The sequence below is a fragment of the Triticum dicoccoides genome, chromosome 4B (assembly GCF_002162155.2).
Source record: "Triticum dicoccoides isolate Atlit2015 ecotype Zavitan chromosome 4B, WEW_v2.0, whole genome shotgun sequence".
NCBI lineage: Eukaryota > Viridiplantae > Streptophyta > Magnoliopsida > Poales > Poaceae > Triticum > Triticum dicoccoides.
Genome location: NC_041387.1, coordinates 118,066,939 through 118,088,401, shown reverse-complemented (window position 1 = coordinate 118,088,401; position 21,463 = coordinate 118,066,939). Strand labels below are relative to the sequence as shown.

Sequence of the window (21,463 nt, the reverse complement as noted above, 5' to 3'; positions counted from 1 at the left end):
AAGTCCGGCGAGGTCCTCGGGTGGCGGCGAGCACGGTCGCTCCGGGCGGCAGGGGTCGAGGTCGTCCAAGTCGGGGTAGGGGTATGGCGCGAGGAAGACAGTGGCCGGTGGCGAAGTCGCAGGCCAACCCAGGGGGCGTTGGCAGCGGTGGAGCAGGGCGGCTCGCCGGGAGCGGCCGCGGCCGGGTTCGATGGGGCACCGGCGGGACCCTGCCAGCACGGACCAGCGACAAGGTGGCCTCGGCGATGGGTGCCAGCGTGGTGGCGGAGATAGGGAGACCTCCAACGAGGAGGGCAGCGGGGCGCAGCCTCGACCCAGTCGAGGGAGGTGAGAGGAGCGAGGAGGGAGTGGGGATCGGGCAGCGGTGTTTTGTGCGTCGCGCGCGCGTGTGTGTGGCGGCGCATGGGAGGGAATGAAGGGAGCGAGAGGTGAGGGCTAGGGTTAGAGCGGGGGTGGCTGGGCTGGCCGGTTGTTGGCCTGGTGGGGAGCTGGGCTACAGCCCAGCAGGGGGGTTTCTTTTTATGTCTTTTGGGTTTTTGTTTACTTGTGTTTCTTTTTTTTCTTTCCTTTTGTTACTTATTTTCCTTTTCTGTTTTACCTTAGTTTTTTTTATTTAGTATAGTCTTATAAAATACGGTATTTAACTCCTAAATTAGTGTCATGGTCTAGCCATGTGCCACAAAAAGGTTGGGGCCCCAAATAAAATAGTTTAACAATTTAATATTTACAAAAGGCACTAATTTAATTGCTATAGCCAATGTTCTAGTTATTCTGGAGCATTTACATATTTTATACAAATGTGGCTTCATCACCATAATTACCTATGCATTATATGTCACCTCTCAATCATTTTAATTTTAATGTTTGAAAAACTTTAGATGTTTGCCTTTACTTCAAATTTGAATTTGGATCGGTTCTCAACTAACGCCAAATTAGCAACAGTAGTGGAGGTGGTGCAGCGTCATTAGCAGAGGTTACTGTAGCTTGATTATCCGGACGTCACAACGGGGTGATACGTCTCCAACATATCTATAATTTTTTATTCTTCCATGACATTATAGTATCAATCTTGGATGCTTTATACACATTTACAGGCAACTTTATATATCATTTCTTGGGACTAACCTACTAACTTAGTGCTCAATGTCAGCTGTTGTTTTTTGCTTGTTTTTGACTTTGCAAAATATCAGTACCAAACAAAGTCCAAATACCACAAAACTTTTTGAGGATTTTTTTCTGGCAATAAGAGACCCTGGAAGATTTGGGAAGGAACGAGAAGAAGAAGGAGTGGTCCACAAGGCACCAAGGCGCGCCAGGGGCCTGGGGTACGCCCTGGTATCTAGTGGGACCTACAAGCCTCCGTTTGACCTAACTCCGCTTCTGTAAATTCCCAAATATCAGAAAACCTACCAGGGAGTCCACGAAATACTTTTTCTGCCGCTCGAGAGATCCCATCTGGGGACCCTTTCTGGCACTCTGCCGGAGGGGGAAACGATCACAAAGGGGTTCTTCATCATCCTTGTCGCCCCTCCGATGATGCGTGAATAGTTTATCGCAGACCTACGGGTCCATAGTTAGTAGCTAGTTGGCTTCTTCTCTCTATATATTCTTCAATACAATGTTCTCCTTGTTGTTCTTAGAGTTCTATCCGATGTAAAAAAAATGTTGTGTGTTTGTTGGGATTCGATGAATTGTGAGTTTATGATCAAATCTATCCATGAATATTATTTGGTTTTCTCTGAACTCTTTTATGCATGATTAATATAGCTTCACATTTCTTCTCCGATTTATTGGTTTAGTTTATCCAACTAGATTGATTTATCTTGCCATGGAAAGATGCGCTTTGTAATGGGTTCGATTGCGGTGCTCAATCCCAGTAACAAAAAGGGACATGACACATATGCATCATTGCTATTAAGGTTAAAAAGCTAGGGTTTATTCATACGTGCGTTTATCTTGTCTACATCATGTCATGTTGCTTAAAACATTATTCTGTTTTTCCATGAACTTAATACACTAGATGCATGCTGGATGGTGGTCGATGTGTGGAGTAATAGTAGTAGATGCAAAATTGTTTTGGTCTACTATCACGGACATGATGTCTATGTGTGATCATTGCCTTGGATATCATCATGATTATTTACTTTTCTATCAATTGCCCAACAGTAATTTGTCTATCCACCGTATGCTATTTTCTCGAGAGAAGTCTCTAGTGAAAACTATGGCCCCCGGGTCTATCTTTTATCTTATATTAAAACTAAAAATACCTTGCCGCAATTTTTTATTTTTATTTTTTATTTTTATCAGATCTATCTATCAAAACCTATACAATTTGATCTTGCTCGTAACCGTTGAGGGATTGAGAACCCCTCTACGCGTTGGGTTACAAGTATTTGTTGTTTGTGTGCAAGTGTTGTTTACATAGTATTGCTTGGTTCTCCGACTGGATTAATATCCTTGGTTTCATAACTGAGGGAAATACTTATCTCTACTGTGTTGCATCATCCTCTTCTTTTCTAGGAAATCCCAACGTAGCTCACAAGTAGCACGGGGCGACTGGGAGAGCTTGGCGGCGACGAGCTCATCAACAATGGCGGACGGCAGCTTCAGTCATGGCGGCTACCTTAGTTGGAGGATGAAATCGATAGAGGGGAAAGAGGGTAAATGCGTAGGAGCTCACAGTGAACTCATAGGGCATCTTTTCTAGCTCGGGGGGCTTCGAAGCAAGGTTTTCGAGTCGATGAGTCGACGAGTCGCTCGGGGGGGAGCGACTCTAGACTAGTCGTGACTAGTCTAGACTCATGGTCGATGAGTCGACGTGAGTTAAGCAGTAGAAAGTAGGTACAATAAAACCGGCCTTGTTCTTGAGTGGTTCCAATTCAGCCCTCAACTCTTCATCATGCACAACCACCCTTGTTCATGCACAACCAGGGGAGGAGCAGACCAGCACCACCACCAACAACAACAACCAGGGGAAGAGAGGAGCAGACCTTCAGCAGCAACAACCAGGGGATGAGGGGAGGAGCAGACCAGCAGCAGCAACCAGGGGAGGAGGGGAGGAGCAGACCAGCAACAACAGCAACCAGGGGAGGAGCAGACCAGCAGCAGCAACCAGGGGAGGAGCAGCAAGCCAGCAACTAGGGGCGGCGGTGGCTGCCAAGGAGAGGGTTGGGTTGGGGGAGGGGAACAGGTTCGATCTAGGTTTCCACGGGGATGGTTCGATACAGTAAAAAAAATGACAGGCGGGCCCAAAAAAATTGAGTCGTTCGATCCAGAAAACACGACTAGTCGTGACTAGTCGCTCGAGTCGCTCGACTCATCCCATGAGTCGAGTCGCCAGGCTGAGTCGACCCTGCCAGTGCGACTCATAGACTAGTCGACGACTAGTCGCGACTAGTCGAGCGACTCAAAAACAGAGCTTCGAAGTGCCCGAATTGACAACGGCGTGCGATGCGGTGGACATGTTGACGTGGCAAGAGGTGGCCGGTGGCCACGAGAACAGAGGGCGGCGACGACGTTTTCTCTTGGAGACGCTTGGGAAAGAGAGCTAGAGGAGGGGACAGCGCAAAGGAGGTGGCCATTGACGCACAAACGCTCACCACGTAGCGTCCTCAAGGAGAGGGGTTGAAGACAACCCTGCCCCTCGCTGGGTTGGGGGCCCAGAAAAGTAATTTTTTTCTATTTCTTAGATAAAAAAACTGACGAGCGAGACAACACTGCCTTTGACCATGTCCACGTCATCATCCGGTCTGAGCAAACTAAGGGAATTTTGTCTGATATGGGATTGTTTAGGGGGTAAGGAAACCAAACAAAAACGTCAAGGGTAATGTGTATTTTTCACCGTACATGGCCACGGCTTGACCCTCATGGCCAGAGAAAATAGGATGCTGTGGCCCATTAGTAAATTTCACAACGTAGACCATTGTGGAAATACAATCAAACTAAGCTAAATGTAAATGAACGCAGTAGCAGCATTCCCTTGAATACTAAACTGTTCAATCAATGTACTTTTCAAAGCAGATTAGGTGCAATTTGGGCAGCATTACCAATACCTACTTTGAATGCCTCAAGTACAAGAACAGAACAAACATAATTAGCCACAAAATCAATGAGAAGGTCACATAGATTGAGCAAACGCAAACGTTATACATAATTCCTAGATGATCCAGAAAATCTGTAGCACTTGTAGATAACAATCTCCAGAAAGCGCTAAAACAGTACAACTGCAGATATGTAAAACTCCACCAGGACACGGCCAACAGTAAAGAACCACAGAAGTAGATTATACTGCAGCCAGCAGCCAGCTTTACTTAACACTGGTTCAAGCATGGGGAATATACTAGCTAAAGCGGATAAAAACTCATGAGTTCCATCTAGCGAAGGAAATGGTCTGTGCATGCTTCAACTGCCTCAAGCCAGGATCGCCTGCCCAGGTGCGCGTTTAGCAATGGGGCCATGGACACCAAGCAGCTGCACAAGAGTTGGAAGAAGAAACAGTATGAGACTGTAAGATTATTATTACAAGTATATAAGAGCCAACAATAGACAAACAATTCAATATGCAAGTAAAGAATATTTGATGCGGCAGAACTATAACAAGCAGTAGGAATATAAGATAGTTATTATTACAGAAAACATATGAACATTCAGGTTTAACTTGATATTAGCACTGAAGTAAACATCATGTTAGCATGGAACAAATTTGACCAACTCAGTGTTCCATTGATAGATTATTAGGAATCAGAATATTTATGTTACACACAACAATAAACTGAAGCACAGACCTGAATGTAACAAGCAGTAAAAATGTGGAATGGAATTCAGCAACCAACATTACATTTTAAGTTTTGGGAATTGTATAGTCTAGTAGAACAGAACTAAAGCAAACATAAAGATGTTTCAGTGGGAAAAAATGTATCACCTTAGCATTGACACCATCAGGCACGATTCTTCCCTCACTCTTGTACTTGATGTAATCGGCCTTGTTGAACTTGGTAAAGCCCCTGAAAAATCAAGTGGAAATTAGCAATGCTTCAAACTAGTCATCTCATAGAATTTCCGACTTTCCATAACACAATGAAACAACCAGTATAAATTGAAAAGACAGGTGACATACCACTTCCTGCTGCGAATGATCTTTTGACGGCCAGGGAACTTGAACTTAGCACGGCGGAGGGCTTCATCAGCATGAACAGCATTGCTCTCCTTGCAGCGCACAGATAGGAGCACTTGGCCAATGTCCACACGAGCACAGGTACCCAGAGGCTTCCCAAAAGCACCCCTCATTCCAGTCTGGAGCCTATCAGCCCCAGCACATGAAAGCATCTTGTTGATACGAAGGACATGGTATGGATGGACCCTGACCCTCAGGTGAAACGCATCCTTTCCAGCATTCTTGGTCATGTACTTGTTGCAAGCAATACGGGCAGCCTCAAGAGCCTCGCTGGAGACATTCTCCTTTTCCCAGCTGACCAGGTGGACGCAGGAGGGGAACTCATCCACTCCCTTCTTCTTCATCCCAACATCATAGATCCTGATCTTCGGGTCAGGTACACCACGGCAGTACCTTGACTTGGGGTATGGCTTGTTTTTTATCTGGCGGTAGCACCTAGCAGGTCCTGATCAGAGGAACAAAGCACCGAAATTATAAGAAACCAAATACATATGCAGGTGTCTCAATTATCGGCATTAAGTCAGGAAACAATATTTTGTATAATAGAAGAAGTAAAGCTCATATCAACCAACAAAATACATTAAGTGCAATTGGAGAGGAACAAGTCAACTTGAATGACACCTCAGACTGAAATGCTTTCTCTAATCAAAACTTCTCAGAAAAGCAGTACACAGTTTATAATTCAACAGAGAACTGTATATGGAAGCTGGCAACAGAAAAAGAAAATATTGTCGTCAAGGCATAGCATGAAAGCAGCACAAATAGAAATTAACTTCTTACATAACCTAAAGGGAAAGTTGTGGCTGTGTAGCCAAATTTACATCATATCTATGAATTACAGTGAACCTAAGGGCTTAATGAATGAAATGTATACAATAAGTAATACTCCCTCTGATCCAAAAGAAGTGTCGAAGTTTTGAACAAGGGTTAGTTCAAAACTGCGACACTTTTAAGGATCAGAGGGAGTAGTTAATACCAACATTAACACAAGTAAAGCAATAATAATAATGGAATGGGGTGACATAGATAAACACCATCATAACAGTTTCTGGTTTTAACAAAGTCCACAGGAAATGATGGGTAACAAACAGACACAGTGTACAACTAACATTTTGACCACTTTACATACTCTAATAACTACAGCATACACCACATCTGAAACCTAAACACATAACATAATACAACAAGACCCATGCATCAAAATAAATCAGGGGAATTGTAAAAAAGGCAACATGGTTACAAATTGGCAAACACAATATACACATGAAACAGAAATGATTAGGAGAGTAAAATTCCCTATAAACCATGACAACCGAACACCAGCCAATAGTTCCAAAGAGGTTGAGCTCAACATTAACATGATATTGAGAAAAAGATGATGGATATCACAAAGAGATATGTATAGACAACAGACGATCAAAACCACACAATCGACTTTATACAACACGGGGAAAACCTCTTGGACCATAGTGGCGACTCACCTAAAATGTGCCTATTGCAAGCAGAACCAGCATTTGACAAGTCTAAAGGGAATAATCACAGCATCCATCCAATTTTACCCTAAACACATAGGCGCAGAGATGCCAAACACCGGAAACTCGACAGCGGTGGGCAGAGACACATAACCCTAAACTGGTCCCAGCTCATCGGAACTCGCGTCAACATCGCACACAGGGCTAGACCGCTAGATCAGGCAAGAACTAGGTACGGAGACAAAACCCTACCGCACAGCCGCATCCACACATCACACGGATCGAAACGTAGCGAGATTATTGCATGAAAAGGGAGGTAGGGAACGGAGATGGGACGGATCGAGCGATCTTACGTCTCCCCATGGCGAAGACAGTGGCGAGGCGACGGAGGAGGAAGAGGAGGAGGCGACGGCGACGGCGGCGGCGAGAGGAAACACCGGATCAGTAGGGTTGGAGCCTTGAAGGGGAGGGCTTATATGCGGATGGACGTGGGGTGGCGTGGCCCTGGGGCCCTGTGCCTCGTTTGGCTGGGCCGGGTAACGTGTTAAAAAAGACCTGTTTACGGGCCCAGTGTGACCAGAGTAGTTTAATCCTCTCCTGGTGACCAGGACAAAAACCAACAGAATTAACATGACACGTGTCGCCTTGCAATGGCCAATGGCGCTTGCATCAAGTTCCACATCCCTAAGGGCCTCTTTGATTTGTAGGATTTTCAAAACGTATGGATAAAAAAATATATGGTTGAAGTGGCATGTCGATTTAAATTTTATAGGATTAGTAATGAGTGTTTGATGCCACAAGAAAAACAAATGAATTGTGAAAAAAGGTTTGAGTGGATGTCAGGCTTTTTATGAGATATAGTACAAATTACAAAAGATTCCATAGAAGAAATTCCTATGGGATCCAATCCTATAAATCAAAGGACTAACATAGGAAAAAAATCTAAGCATTTCAATCATCCAGAAATCCTATATAAAATTCCTTTGAATCAAAGGAACCCTAAGATTTCACATCGGCTCATAATTTCTTGAGATAGAGCTTTTGCATCCGTGATTTAAAAGGGCTTTTGGAGCTTGGCCTTCATGGAGGCCGGTTTAAAAAAAATATCATATTTTTACATTTCAAAAAAATCTGAAAAAAAAATATAGACCTACATGGAGGCATGTGTGTAATTTTCAGGACGACATACGTTGAAATGAGGGTTGGGAAAAAAGACAAATATGTGGTTCTTCAACACATGATACTATTCATCCCAAAAGTCCATCAATTTGTTCTTTTCGTACAGAACGCATATCAAGGTATTCCATTCTGAAATTCTACATACATACACATCACATCCTTATATAGTTGTACAATTTTTTTAAAAAAAATTGAAACCCAAAAGTATAGATTTTGAAATTTTCAAAAAAATCAGCCTCTATGGAGACCGAGCTCCAAAATACCGTTCTCGCTATTCAGGGTTGTTGATGTTTTATATGCTGAAACCGTTGCCTCCATGAAAGGTACTGGATTTGCTTCCAAGGATGGCATGAGGAGAATCATCATTGAGACCGACACATCTTTGCTCAAGAGACTTTGCTGACTGTTTAGTTCGATGGATTTTCTTTGAACCAAAGGCCCTGGACTGGTTCAAAGGAATAGGAAAAAAAAACATAGGAATTCCAATAAAGATGGCCAAATCAAAGTCAAACCCCAAACATTCCCTGAAGTTCAAAAGTCACTGTCAATGAATTCCCGAGTCTCATTCATCTATTTATGTGCATGCTTTAGCAAAGTTTCCAGCCCCATAAATATCAGTTCATGCGTGATGCATAAATCAATAACTCTTCATGCACTGTAATTTGAAAAGGAGGTCCGAGTGAATTGTAAAATTCTTATGTTTTTTCCTTTATAAAATAGAGATCAAAGGAAACTTCCTTCGTCCTTCCTTCTGTTCCATTTGTTTGAACCAAAATGCAGAGGATTCGAGCAGGGATTCCAAACTCCCCCCTGCCAAAACTTCACGTGTGCAAGACCCCTCGATGCCATTACTGGCGGGGTCAGTTTCATTTGGAACATTTCCCTAGAAAAAAAGTTTCATTTGGAACAGGTCTAAATGTGCACAAATTTGAATAGGTGACACGACCAGCATCTAGCAATCTCTACAGCAAAAGATTCTATACACTCCACGGGTACTCGACTAGCAAAATTGCACAGGCAATTGTTTAGTAATCAGTATCCCCTATTTCAAGAGCTACCACTACAAAATTAGTACTAGTAGATCAGGTGGACATCCAGGAAAAGGATGAAACTCATGACATGCACTACTAGCTTTCATCAGAACCCAAAAAAATAAAAATAAAAATCAGCTGCATGAAATGCTGGAGAAGATCATAGTACAACTGTCAGCATGGATTCCTTTTTCCTTTTGTTTGGCAAGGTCAACATGGATTCTTCTGAGCAGATCAGTAGAAAATCATTGTGAACATCAGGCTGATAGAGAAAACGACTGCAGACCAATTAATAACGCCCATTTCTGCACCCTTGCCGGCCCCATTTCATAGCTGGCACTGTCATAAATGAGGATTGCAGTTTTATGCTGACAGCTTCTGGTATTAGCGGAACCGGATAAAGTACAAAAACAACACGATAAAATTCAATGACTTGAGGTTGTATGGTGAAGATGAGGGATGGCTTACAGTGAACTGCTCTCTTCTATGACAGAAGAATCTTATGGGCCACTAAATGGCAGGTTCGATATGTGTTCCGGGCAAAGTTGCTTTATCTGTGTCATCAACGAGTCGGCGGAATCGTGCCGCGAGTTCTTGGTAAAACTTCATATCTGATGGACTTACTCGGTCGATTGCCGACTTGAAGTGTGTAATTGCTACTTCTGGGATGTCAAAGTTCTCCTGGTGGACATGCAAATAGTTTATCAGCAAGCTTCTAGTGAAAATACATCTACTCATCATGTACCAGAATGGGCAAAGAGCAGGTAGCATACATCAAGAGCAGCTACAGCGGCTTCCCTGCAGACGAGCTTTATGTCGGCACCGGTGTAGCCTTCTGTGAGTCTAGCGAGTTCGTTTAGATTAACATCGTGACTGCAGGGAATGCTGCGTGTATGAATCCGGAAAATATCTTCACGGTCAGCTTCATCTGGTGGCTGAACATCAAGCAGTCTATCGAAACGACCTAGTGCATACATCATTCATGAAGTTAAACCAACATAATACATTGCATGTGTAACCCAAGCAAGGAACAAAGGCCATAAAATACATGTGCATAGTCCGTGTAGTTAAGATGGTTGACCTGGTCTCAGAAGTGCAATGTCGATTTTGTCAGGACGATTCGTAGCTGCAATAACAGTGACACCAATCTTTTGGTCCAAACCTGTTGCAATCAGAGTAATTATAAAAAGCTAAAAACCTAACCGGCAAAGATATTTAACATGAGTCCAGATCGTAGGTTATCAGCATTTCCAACTAAGAATTTAAAGACAAGCAAATAGCACAGAACCCAGTAACTAATAACATAGTAAGATACCAGGGCCTCAATTTCGACTAGTAACTATCGTTAGCCCATTAATGTTAGGTGCTCAGTTATGTGAACACCTTGGATGCAGCAACAACATCCATTTTAATGTATGTAACCTAGGCTTCTTATATAAGATTATTCTGTTACTTGCATCAAGAATGAACCACATGCGTGGAATCAACCAGTAGAACCTACAGAAATCGTAAAAACGTCAGATCTAATCTACTCCCTCCGTTCCTAAATATAAGTCTTTTTAGAGATTCTAATATGGACTACATACGGAGCAAAATGAGTGAATCTACACACTAGAATACGTCTATATTCATCCATATGTCGTCCATATTCAAATATCTAAAAAGACTTATATTTTGGAACAGAGGGAGTAATTTGCATGCTTGATTGCTTGGTTTCTGTAACGACAGCCTATAATCACAAGAGTAACCTATACTCCCTCTGTCCCAAAATAAGTGACATGGTTTTTGTTGGATAATGAGCAACTGATCTTTACTGATGGCCAAAGGCCAATACATATACATGTGTGGTAAAGTGCAGGAAACCCCTTATACAATGGAGATATACTGAAAAGAGACTATACACATCTAACACCCCCCCTCAAACTCATGGTGGATCAACAACATTGAGTTTGGAGAGGAAAAAGGCATGTTGCGCTCGAGTCTGTGCCTTCGTGAAGAAGTCAGCCAACTGTAACTCTGAGGGCACATAGTGAAGAGCGAGAATCTGGTCCTGCACAGCAGCACGCACAAAGTGGGCATCCACACCGATGTGCTTGGTGAGCTCATGCTTCACCGGGTCACGCGCAATACTGATAGCACCAGTACTGTCTGACAGTAAGGGAGTCGAGGTAGTAGCAGACACACCAAAATCCTCAAGTAACCATCGCAACCAGATCACCTCAGCCGTCAACATAGCCATGGCTCGCAACTCAGCCTCTGTACTCGAGCGAGAAACTGCAGTCTGTTTCTTTGTCTTCCAGGCAATAAGAGAGCCACCAAGAAAGACACAGTAAGCAGACAGCGAGCGTCTATCAGAGGGATCACTAGCCCAGGTAGCATCAGAGTAAGCCTGGATCTCAAGAGAACTGGAGGGAGGAAAGAAAAGGCGCTGAGAAATCGTGCCACGAAGATATCGTAGAACACGGAGGAGGTGACTATAGTGGACAGAGGTGGGGGCTGAAACAAACTGACTCAGGATGTGAACGGGATAGGAGATGTCAGGACGCGTAACAGCAAGATAGACAAGGCTACCAACGAGGTGACGATAGCGAGTGGGATTAGGAAGAGGGTCACCATCAAAGGCACGAAGCTGAACGTTGAGCTCCATAAGAGTCACAACAGTGCGGTCATCACTGAGAGCAGCTCGAGCAAGAAGATCCTGAATGTATTTCTCTTGAGAGATGTAGAAGCCATCAGAGGTTGAGGAGATCTCAATCCCAAGAAAATAGCGAAGAGGACCAAGATCAGTCATGAGGAACTGGTCGTGAAGGCGGGCCTTAACAAAGGCAATGTAGTCAGAGTCGTCACCAGTGATGATCATGTCATCAACATAAAGAAGGAGAAGAGTCCGACCATGAGGAGACGTGTGAACAAACAACGCGGGATCATGATCACTGGGCAAGAAACCAACTGCAGTCACCACAGAGGCAAAGCGCTCAAACCAAGCGTGAGGGGCTTGTTTTAGACCATAGAGGGAGCGGCGAAGTCGACAGACCGTACCGTCAGGAGCATAGTACCCCGGTGGTGGCTGCATGTAAACCTCCTCACGTAGCTCGCCATTGAGAAAAGCGTTTTGGACATCAAGTTGAGAGATAGACCACTGACGAACAGAAGCCACGGCAAGGAGAGTGCGGACAGTGGTCATGTGAGCAACAGGAGCGAATGTCTCGTCATAGTCACGTCCCTGCTCCTGCTGAAAACCACGGGCCACAAGGCGAGCTTTGTAGCGCTCAAGAGAACCATCGGAGCGGGTCTTAATCTTGTAGACCCACTTGCAGGTGATGGGACGAACACTGGAAGGGAGGGAAACCAGCAAGCTGCCATTCAGGTTGAGTCATGGCAGTACGATAGGAAGTGGGCTCAGTGATGACAGAGAGACCATACCGAGCAGGAGAGTAGCGATCAGGCGGGGGGCGAGGCCGAGCCCGGAGGTTGTGAACCAGGGGAGGCGTGAGGAGAGGTGCACCAGAGGTGGAAGGCGCGTCAGAGGAGACATCCTCAGGACGAGGGCGACGAGTATAGTGGAGAGGAAACGGTGAGAGAGGGCGACGGATTGGAGACGATGGTGGAGAGTTGGAGGAGGAGGATGGAGAAGATGGTGTCGGTAGTGAAGGAGAAGGAATGAGAGATGCCGGAGGAAGAGATGACACAGGAGGCACATAGCAGGGTGTATCGGGAAGGAGAAGGAAAGAGAGATCGTCCACAGAGAAACTCGAGGAAGAAGGACGTGGGTAGTAGGAACGAGACTCGTCAAAAGTCGCATCACACGAGATGCGCAAGCGACGACCCACAGGATCCCAACATCGATAGCCCTTGTGCTCATCACTGTAACCAAGGAAAACACACTCAACCAACTGAGCAGTCAGTTTGGTGCGTTCTCGAAGGGCAAGAAGAACATAGCACACACAGCCAAACATACGGAGAGCGGAGTAGTCAGGAGAGCGACCAGTGAGACACTCCAGAGGAATACCACCTTGCAAGGCAGTCGATGGCTGAATGTTGATGAGATAGGTGGAGGCAGAAACAGCCTCAGCCCAAAAATGGGGTGGAAGGGAAGCAGCAATCATCATTGCACGAGCCGTCTCAAGTAAATGACGATGCTTACGTTCGGCAACACCATTCTGAGCATGAGCACCAGGACATGAGAACTGGGCAAGAGTACCCTGTTCCGCGAGAAAACCACGCAACAGCTGAGAGATATACTCTCCAGCAGAGTCAGCACGAAAAGTACGAATGGGCGTGGAAAACTGGGTGTGAACCATGGCAGCAAAACGTTTGTATATAGGGAGAACCTCGCTACGAAATTTCATGAAGTAGAGCCAAGTGTAGCGAGAGAAATCATCAATAAACAAAACATAGTAGCGATGACCACCTTTCGAATCAAAGGGAGCAGGACCCCAAACATCAGAATGAACTAAGTCAAAAAGACGCTGAGATACAGACTCACTAGTAGGATAAGGTAACTGAGTCTGTTTGCCAAGTCTGCAACCATTACAATGCAAGGAGACATCTCCAGATACAGACCCCAAGAGGCCTTGACAAACTAAAGAAGACAAGCGAGAGCCACAGATGTGACCAAGGCGATGATGCCACTGCTGGAAGGACGCAGACGAAGAGGCAGCAAGAGCATGAGAGCTGGCAGAAGTGGTGGCAGCGGAAGGAACACAAAGCCAGTCAACCTCCCAAAGGCCCTCTGACTCAAGGCGCCGGGGGCCAGCACCAACCAGCCTTGGTGCGACGATCCTGAATGGAGCAAGAGTCGGTACCAAGAATGACACGACAACCAGAATCAGTAAGTTGGGCAGCGGAAAAAAGATTCATGGTAAGACGAGGAACATGTGAAACACTCGGGACAGAAAAGGACGGAGTGGAAAGAATACCACGACTAGCAACAGGAAGAGATGTGCCATCGACAGTGAGAACATTAACAGGCGAATCAAGTGGTCGGAGAGAAGACAATGCTGAAGAATCAGAGGACATATGAAAAGAAGCCCCAGAGTCCAAAACCCACGAAGATGTACCTGACGGAGTAGATGCTGGCGGTGTGGTGGAAGCAGTCAGAGCAGCCGCAGAACCCGTCGATGAAGAACCAGAGGAAGCAAGTAGACGCTTGAGCCGTACAATGTCCTGGTCAGTGAGTGACGGAGTCGAGGAAGACGCAGGAGTCCCACTGGAAGAGGAGCGCCTCTGGTCACGCTTCTTCTGGCAACAGTCAGATTCTGGGTGACCTGACCTGGAGCAGTATCCACAGAAAGTGTCACGACGCGACATGCCCTTCTCTGCATACGGAGGACGACCCACCCCCCTGAAGGAGTAGGCAGGAGCGGCGAAGCGGTAGGACGAGCAGACGTCACAGGAGCTCAAGCAACCAACACTGACGGAACAGCAAGCAACCCAGCAGAGCGAAGGCGGGTCTCCTCAGCACGAAGCTCGGCAAGCACCTCCGAGATAGGAACACGACCACGAGCAAGCAGGTGAGCACGGCGCGGCTCAAACTCAGATCGGAGACGAGATAAGAACTCATGAACCCTCTGAAACTCCAAATCAGACCGTGTAGTCTGACAGCAACGGCAAGTGCCACAAACAACTGTCCGCAGTGAGTCAAGCTGACGCCAGATAGCAGAGCACTGTGAATAGAACTCATCAACAGACGAGTCACCCTGCTGTAGAGCATGCTCCTGGCGCACTACAGAAAGGTATAGAGCATCACCAGAGGGTTGATAGCGCTGGCAAAGATAGGACCACATCGCTGCAACAGTGCCGAGACCCATGAACTCCGAAGCAAACTGAGGAAGGACACTGGCAGTGAGAACAGCAGCAGCTCGAGCATCATCATTGCACCACTGAGTGTAAGCAGACAGATCATCCTGGTAGACAGAGAGAGCATCAGAATATGCGGATACCTGTTGATCATAAGCATCCACTACAGCAGCATCTAGAGTCTTGGCGGCATCCCGGTCAGCCTGAGAAGCCTCAGCAGCAAGAACCGGCGGCACTGGTGGGATTGGGGCCACTGGCGCAACAGGACATGGCGGACAAGGGACCTCGCCAGAGAGAACACCCCACAAAAGGAGTCCATGCATATGGATGCGCATGAAGCCCACAAACTCAGCATAGTTGGTGCCATCGAAGATCACCGAGCACCGAGGGACGGCAACATAGCCCGAAAAGGACATAGGAAAGTCTCTCTGATGTTGGTGCTTGCTCTCTCTCTCTCTCTCTCTCTCTCTCTCTCTCTCTCTCTCTCTTTTGGAAGTCAACGAACACACACACACCCGATCTGGATCGGGCAGAGGTGCGCTCGAGGCCGACAAGGGCTCGCTGAACCAGGAGCGGCGCGGCCTAGCGCAGGCAGAGATGCGTACGCACCTTGCAAGATGAAGCTTGTGCGCTGGACAAAGGGCAGTAGGCAGCCAAAGCCAACCGGGGCAAAGCCAGGCAACAACGGCAGCCAGAACCAGCGGCGGGACCGGACGGAAACAGCCGGGGGCGACTGAACCGGACTGACGGGGACGACTAGGCCGGACGGGACAGCAGCAGGCGGCGGCGGCCGACGGCGACCAAGCAACCCAGCAGAGCGAAGGCGGCCTGAACAGAGATGGGGGTGGAACCAGGCAGACTGGCGAATCCAGTCGGGGCGGAGGAATGAGCGGCCAAGAACGACCAGATGGCGGGCTGAGGCAGGCAGGGGCGGCCGGAATCGAACCGCAGCGGCCAGAGACGAGGTAGGCTAGGAAGGGAGAGCACGGAGTTGCATCGTGCGGGGGAGCGAAGCTAGCCTAGCATCTGATACCATGTTGGATAATGAGCGACTGATCTTTACTGAGGGCCAAAGGCCAATACATATACATGTGTGGTAAAGTGCAGGAAACCCCTTATACAATGGAGATATACTGAAAAGAGACTATACACATCTAACAGTTTTAGTTTTAGTTCAAATTTGAACTAAAACCATGTCACTTATTTTGGGACGGAGGGAGATCAACCAACAGTCCCTAAGGAAGTACTAAGGCTTACCATCCATTTCCTGTAGCAGCTGACTGAGTACCCTATCAGCAACAGATATGCCATTACTTCCATGGCCACGAGTTACTGCAAGCCCATCTATTTCATCAAAAAATAATATTGCAGGCGCATTATCCTTTGCCTTCGCAAATAATGATCTCACTGCCTTCTCAGAGTCACCGACCCATTTGCTGAAAAGCTCAGGACCCTTAACTGCAAGGAAATTCATCTTTGCTTCAGAAGCTACGGCGCGAGCCATCAATGTCTTACTGCAACCTGGTGGTCCAATCATTAACAATCCTCTAGGAGGGCGGATCCCTAAGCGTTCGAATGCGTCTGGGCATTTCTGTGGCAACTGGATGGCTTCAATTAACTGCTTCTTGATCCTGGCTTGACCACCAACATCTTCCCATTGTACCTTCGGAAGCTCTAGCATTACCTGCACAGCAAATGATGAGAGGTATTATCATTGTGCTATGTCCTACAGGATAATAACACATCACAGAGAATCTCAACCAACTAAATCAAGAGCACCTAACATGAAACTGGATCGGTATACCAGAACTTCATATCAATTGTCCTGAAATGTGCATGGTTTAGTCTAGTTTTCACTGCTCGTCGGTTGGAATTCATGACGCAGATATTGACACAAACATATGAAAAGAAAAAGGGAAAAACAAGAGAGAAGAATGTTTCTTACAAGATAAGAACTAGTCCCTCCATCCCATGATATAAGAAAGTTTTTAACACTACACTAGTGTAAAAAACGCTCTTATATTCTGAGACGGAGGGAGTATTATGAAAGAAACCACAGCAAGTAATAAGAGAAGAAATCTGAAAAAAGAAACACTAAATGAACATATAATATAAGGTGGGTAAAAATGATACCTCACGCATTGCACTTGGTCTAACTTTCATTTTAGCTTGTTCAAAGTCATCTTCAGTCACCAACAATAGCAACTCATCTTTCTTATCATCCAGCTCGCTACTTTCTATGATATCACCTCTATTGGTCCAGCTATAATCCTCCGTTGACATGGTTAACTTTGAGAGAGATGATGATAATGAGCTTATTTCATAACCCAAAATGCCATCAATTTCTTGAATATTAGTCTTTTCTGCATGTGTGGCACGATCACCAAGTGGTTGCGTTGAACTTTCTTTTACACTGATATAACGGCGAAGAGCACTCAATGCAGCCTCGTTGCAGAGTGCAGCTAGATCAGCACCCACGAATCCATGAGTGGCAAAAGCAAGGCACTCAACTTCCTCACTAGTGAGAGAGTGGTGAACTCCACTTAGAAGGAGGTGAAGTATGTCCAGCCTCTGTCCTGGAGATGGTACTCCTGCAAGTGAGCCATTTTACAGACAACAAATTAATCAACTATGACTTGATCAACAATTTATCAACTGGACAACCATGTTATTTCAACATTAGGCTTGTCATTGATGATAGTCAGCTTGCATTTGATGCCATCTATAAGCGCATGGCCAACCTCATTTTACCCTAAGTTATGAAAACAGCTACTGAAGTGACACAAATAACAGTATACGGGGCATAATGTCTCTTAAGTAGCACAAAGTACTTAAAATGCAAGATAATTAATTGTCATTTATTGATACCTAGAATTATTTGTTGATACCACCCCAAACAGATCATGTTACCACCAAAAAGAATCCTACATGTATTCGGCACATATACTGGTACTGGTTTTAGTTGTACACAATACCTTAAAAGAGAACAATGACCTAGAATAGATATAGAACTGCGGTACATGAAAAACATCAGAGATTTCTACCTATTTCAATTTCTTGATCGAATCTTCCTGGGCGCAGTAATGCACGATCAATACTTTCAGGCCGATTTGTAGCAGCAATCAGGATAACACGATCATTACGGCCAATCTCATCCATCAGTTTTAACAGAGTGGCAACCATTCTAAGAGATAACTCCTCGACTCCATCCTTCCTGGCTGGAGCAATCGCGTCCAATTCATCAATAAATATCTAATATCAATGAAGGTACATATTAGCAATCCTCAATATTGTTAGAATTAAGAGATAACATACTTCCTCATTGTAATATAGAGAAACCATTGGTAATTAAGTAACTCAGTCCATAGGCATAAATAATCAGCAGCTATTATTAATTAGATCATTCATAAGTCCTCATTGTAGTATAAAGAAACCATTTGTAATTACATACTTCGTTCAATCCATAAACGTTGATAATCAGCAGCTATTACTAATTTTGATCAGTAATTACTCAAGAGATAATGGATGTGTTAACACCTAGCTTACCCAAAATTTACTTCATAAGAGATTTTCGTTTTTTATCTCTTCAATTAAAATAACAGTGTTAAATCGATTTTAAAATGGTAACTTGACTTAAAATGTAAAACAAAAATTGTAAAGGATGAGGTTCCTCTAAAGATGGATGACCAGTAACATATATATAGGCATGTTGAATATTTCTATCAAACCTTTATTTTCATTTCGAACACTACGGGATAGACATCTGAGAATGGGAATCATTTTAATTCAGATTCCAGAAGTCATGAACAAAAGATTGCTCATTTTTCTATCCCATATGATACAGGTGAGGGAGATAATGTTAAGAAATCATGACATTAGCCTCCTAAAAAGGTACTTCCTCCATCCGGAATTGCTCCGTTTGGATGTATCTAGCACTGAAATACGTCTAGATACATCTGTTCGAGCGTCATCTAATTCCGGGCTGAGGTAGTAGTATATTAGAAGTAAGTTTCAAGTGCAGTTGACATGACAATAAAAGGAAGTGGTTGGCCATTAGAAGAAAATCTAACCACAGCAGGTGCAGCTTGCTTAGCTGAAGTGAAAGCATCATACAATGCTTGTTCACTTTCACCGTGATACTGACTAATGATCTCTGGTCCATTGATTGTAAAAAGATTGGCGCCCAGATCATAGGCACATGAAGAAGCAAGAGAGGTTTTCCCTGTTCCAGGTGGACCATAAAGAAGAATACCTTTATACCTACAATGAACCAACAGTTCTTAACTAACAAATAAATGTGTGTGCAATTTAGCAGGGACAAGTTGACGCTATACCTTGGTAAATCATGCAAACCATTCCTCGGCAGACTAATTTGATCTGCCAGCGAAAATGAAATCATTTCTTTTACTTTTGCTGACACTTCAGATAACCCACCAAGCCTTTGGTTATGATTGGTATCTTCATTTCCTGTATCAGCACACATGGAATATTCTGGTGGGAACCCTAGCTTATCTGACCCAAACTCCTTTGAAGATGACAAATCAGAAAGGTGCACTTTTGTGGTTCTGTCAACAAGGAACAAAGCAGGGATTCCAACCAATTTACCAGAGACCTTTGCATTAGACATTGAATTGCTTTTCTCATGCACTACATCCAGGGCAGAACCATCTGTTTCTGCACACAAAACTATGAACATAGATAGTTTCCCGCACATTGGGAGAGGAACGTAGTTTCCTTTCAGTAAGTGCCTACCACCGAGCCACCGTGATGCAGAAGTCTGCAGCAAGTCATTTATTTTATCATCTGCCAATACTGATTTTGCAGTGGCTTGATCCAAGCACAATGAAGAACCACTGTAAGATGCACCGTCATGGGATTCATTTCTGCATGGAGAAGTTGAAGGAATCCTTTTAGGTGACTCCGTAACCATCACATTTCTTACAGGATGGCAATCAGACTCTGACTTATTATGGTTGGATGGTGCAACTTTTGGTGGAACTAGACTAAGGTAGAGATTGCTGCATTTTATCACCCTCAAAAACTCACCACCATCAGTTTGTTTTGGGGCTTGAGATGTATATAGGGGGCTAATTAACAAAGGACGTCCTACTACAGGGTATCCCAGCGTGCAGGCAAGGTCCCAAGAGAGCTTGATGCCATTCTTTTGAACCTGATAAGAGTAACCATCCAATCAAAAACTTTTATAGTTTCGTATTCGCGACATTTATACACGAAGGGGAGAAAGATAACAAAGGCACGTACCTCACATGAAGGGAAAACTTTGGCAGTCACAAAGTTCACCCCAGCTTCATTAGAGATGAGATCATTGTCCACATCAAGATCAAAGAATCTGGTGCACTCCTCAAATAAGCTATCAAGTGGGAATTCATCTAAACTGTTACTACTTGAAGAAATGAGTGACACCTAAGAACAAGGAGACAGAGCTCAGCTGACTTGAACAAAACAACACATAGACACTGGTAAGCTGAAGTTTTATCTTTATTGCAACCCATGGGAAGCTCGAATGTCAGTTCTACAACCAGGGTATCATAATCCACTGTATGTGTCAATCTTATTTTCAGCAGCAGGCTGTAAATATGATGCTTTGTGGCAGTATTGAAAAACAGGGTGGATCAATCAGCACATATTCAATTGACCAGATAGAACATCAAGGGGCCACTATGAGATACATCTACACAGTCAAAGGTCGGCTCAGAATCGAAATTTCAATAGCAAGAACTGATGTTACATGGAGCATGGATTGAAGTGTAAAGTCTAGTAAACTAGTTCGGTGCAGAAAGAAATCCTAATTTTGAGGAGGAGCATACAGAGACGAGACACCCATGCCGCAGCCCGGAGCTGGCCATGGCGTCCCCGGAGAGCCAGAGCCTCCCCTCACCACCACGAATCCCGCCCCTGGAGACCACATCGAAGACGGTGCCGGTGAAACAACCGGCGCCTCCACGGGGTACGAGCGCCGGGTACCGAGCCGCTGCCGCTGCAGCGGTGGACGGGCCGGTGCCTTCACGGGCGCGAGAGAGGGGGGTACGAGGTGACGGCTGCGGGGACACCGACGGCTTCTGCTTCTTCTTGCCCTTCGAAGACATGGCGGCGGTTCCGGCGAGCTTTTGGGGTTAGCTAGGGTATAAGAATGGGAATTTTATTATGTTTCCAGAGAAGTCCATATTAGGAGCGGAAATGCCTAACGGTGGACGGGTGCATCGGCTCCTTTATGAAAAAACATTTTTCCACAGTGCAAAAAAAATTCCCATTTGTGGAGCGTCGCCAAATAGGATTTTTGATCATAAGAAACTTTCAAATTGGAGTTAAATTGAACTAAACTTTGCTTAAGAGCAACTCCAACGCGCCGAGCCGAACGGAAGGCGATTTTGTCCGTTTGTGTCGGCACGGCGGACACTCACGTCCGCTTTCATGTTTGAATCGGCGCTTGCGTCCAACACTGACCTGATCCATTCCTGAGATGGCGCGAAAAAAATAACACAAATATTTTAAAAATAGAAACCATTAATCCCGACCACAAAGGCTGGCGAGAATCCGTGAGTCCACATTACATTAAGTACAAACATTTAATTAAACTAAAAATTAGGAGGCGCGCTGTCCTAGGCGTCCTCCTCGTCGTCGGAACCAGTGAGGTCGACGAGCGTCAGCGCCGGGCCAGCCCACGAGAATGCCATCTCCCAGGTTGCGGCGACGTCGTCCGCCGGTGGCTGTACCGCCGTTAGCTGGGCTGCGCCACTACAGGCACAGCACTCCTCCTCCTCCTCCTCCTCTGCCTCAGCGTCGCTCGC

The 21,463-nt window shown here is 45.2% G+C and overlaps 1 protein-coding gene across 1 annotated transcript; it reads right to left on the bottom strand.

Moving 5' to 3' along the window:
• Nucleotides 1-4,093: 4,093 nt before the first annotated feature.
• On the bottom strand, nucleotides 4,094-20,825 carry LOC119292571 (calmodulin-interacting protein 111-like). The gene is made up of 14 exons (XM_037571367.1): nucleotides 20,483-20,825; nucleotides 19,917-20,078; nucleotides 18,989-19,824; nucleotides 18,725-18,914; nucleotides 17,699-17,906; nucleotides 16,788-17,245; nucleotides 15,912-16,338; nucleotides 9,937-10,017; nucleotides 9,629-9,819; nucleotides 9,367-9,536; nucleotides 6,999-7,048; nucleotides 5,117-5,618; nucleotides 4,922-5,003; nucleotides 4,094-4,470 (listed from the first exon to the last, which is right to left on the bottom strand). Exons 1-14 carry the CDS (start codon nucleotides 20,759-20,761, stop codon nucleotides 4,411-4,413), a joined length of 3,696 nt encoding a protein of 1,231 aa, XP_037427264.1. The 5' UTR covers nucleotides 20,762-20,825; the 3' UTR covers nucleotides 4,094-4,410.
• Between the last annotated feature and the right edge of the window lie 638 nt (nucleotides 20,826-21,463).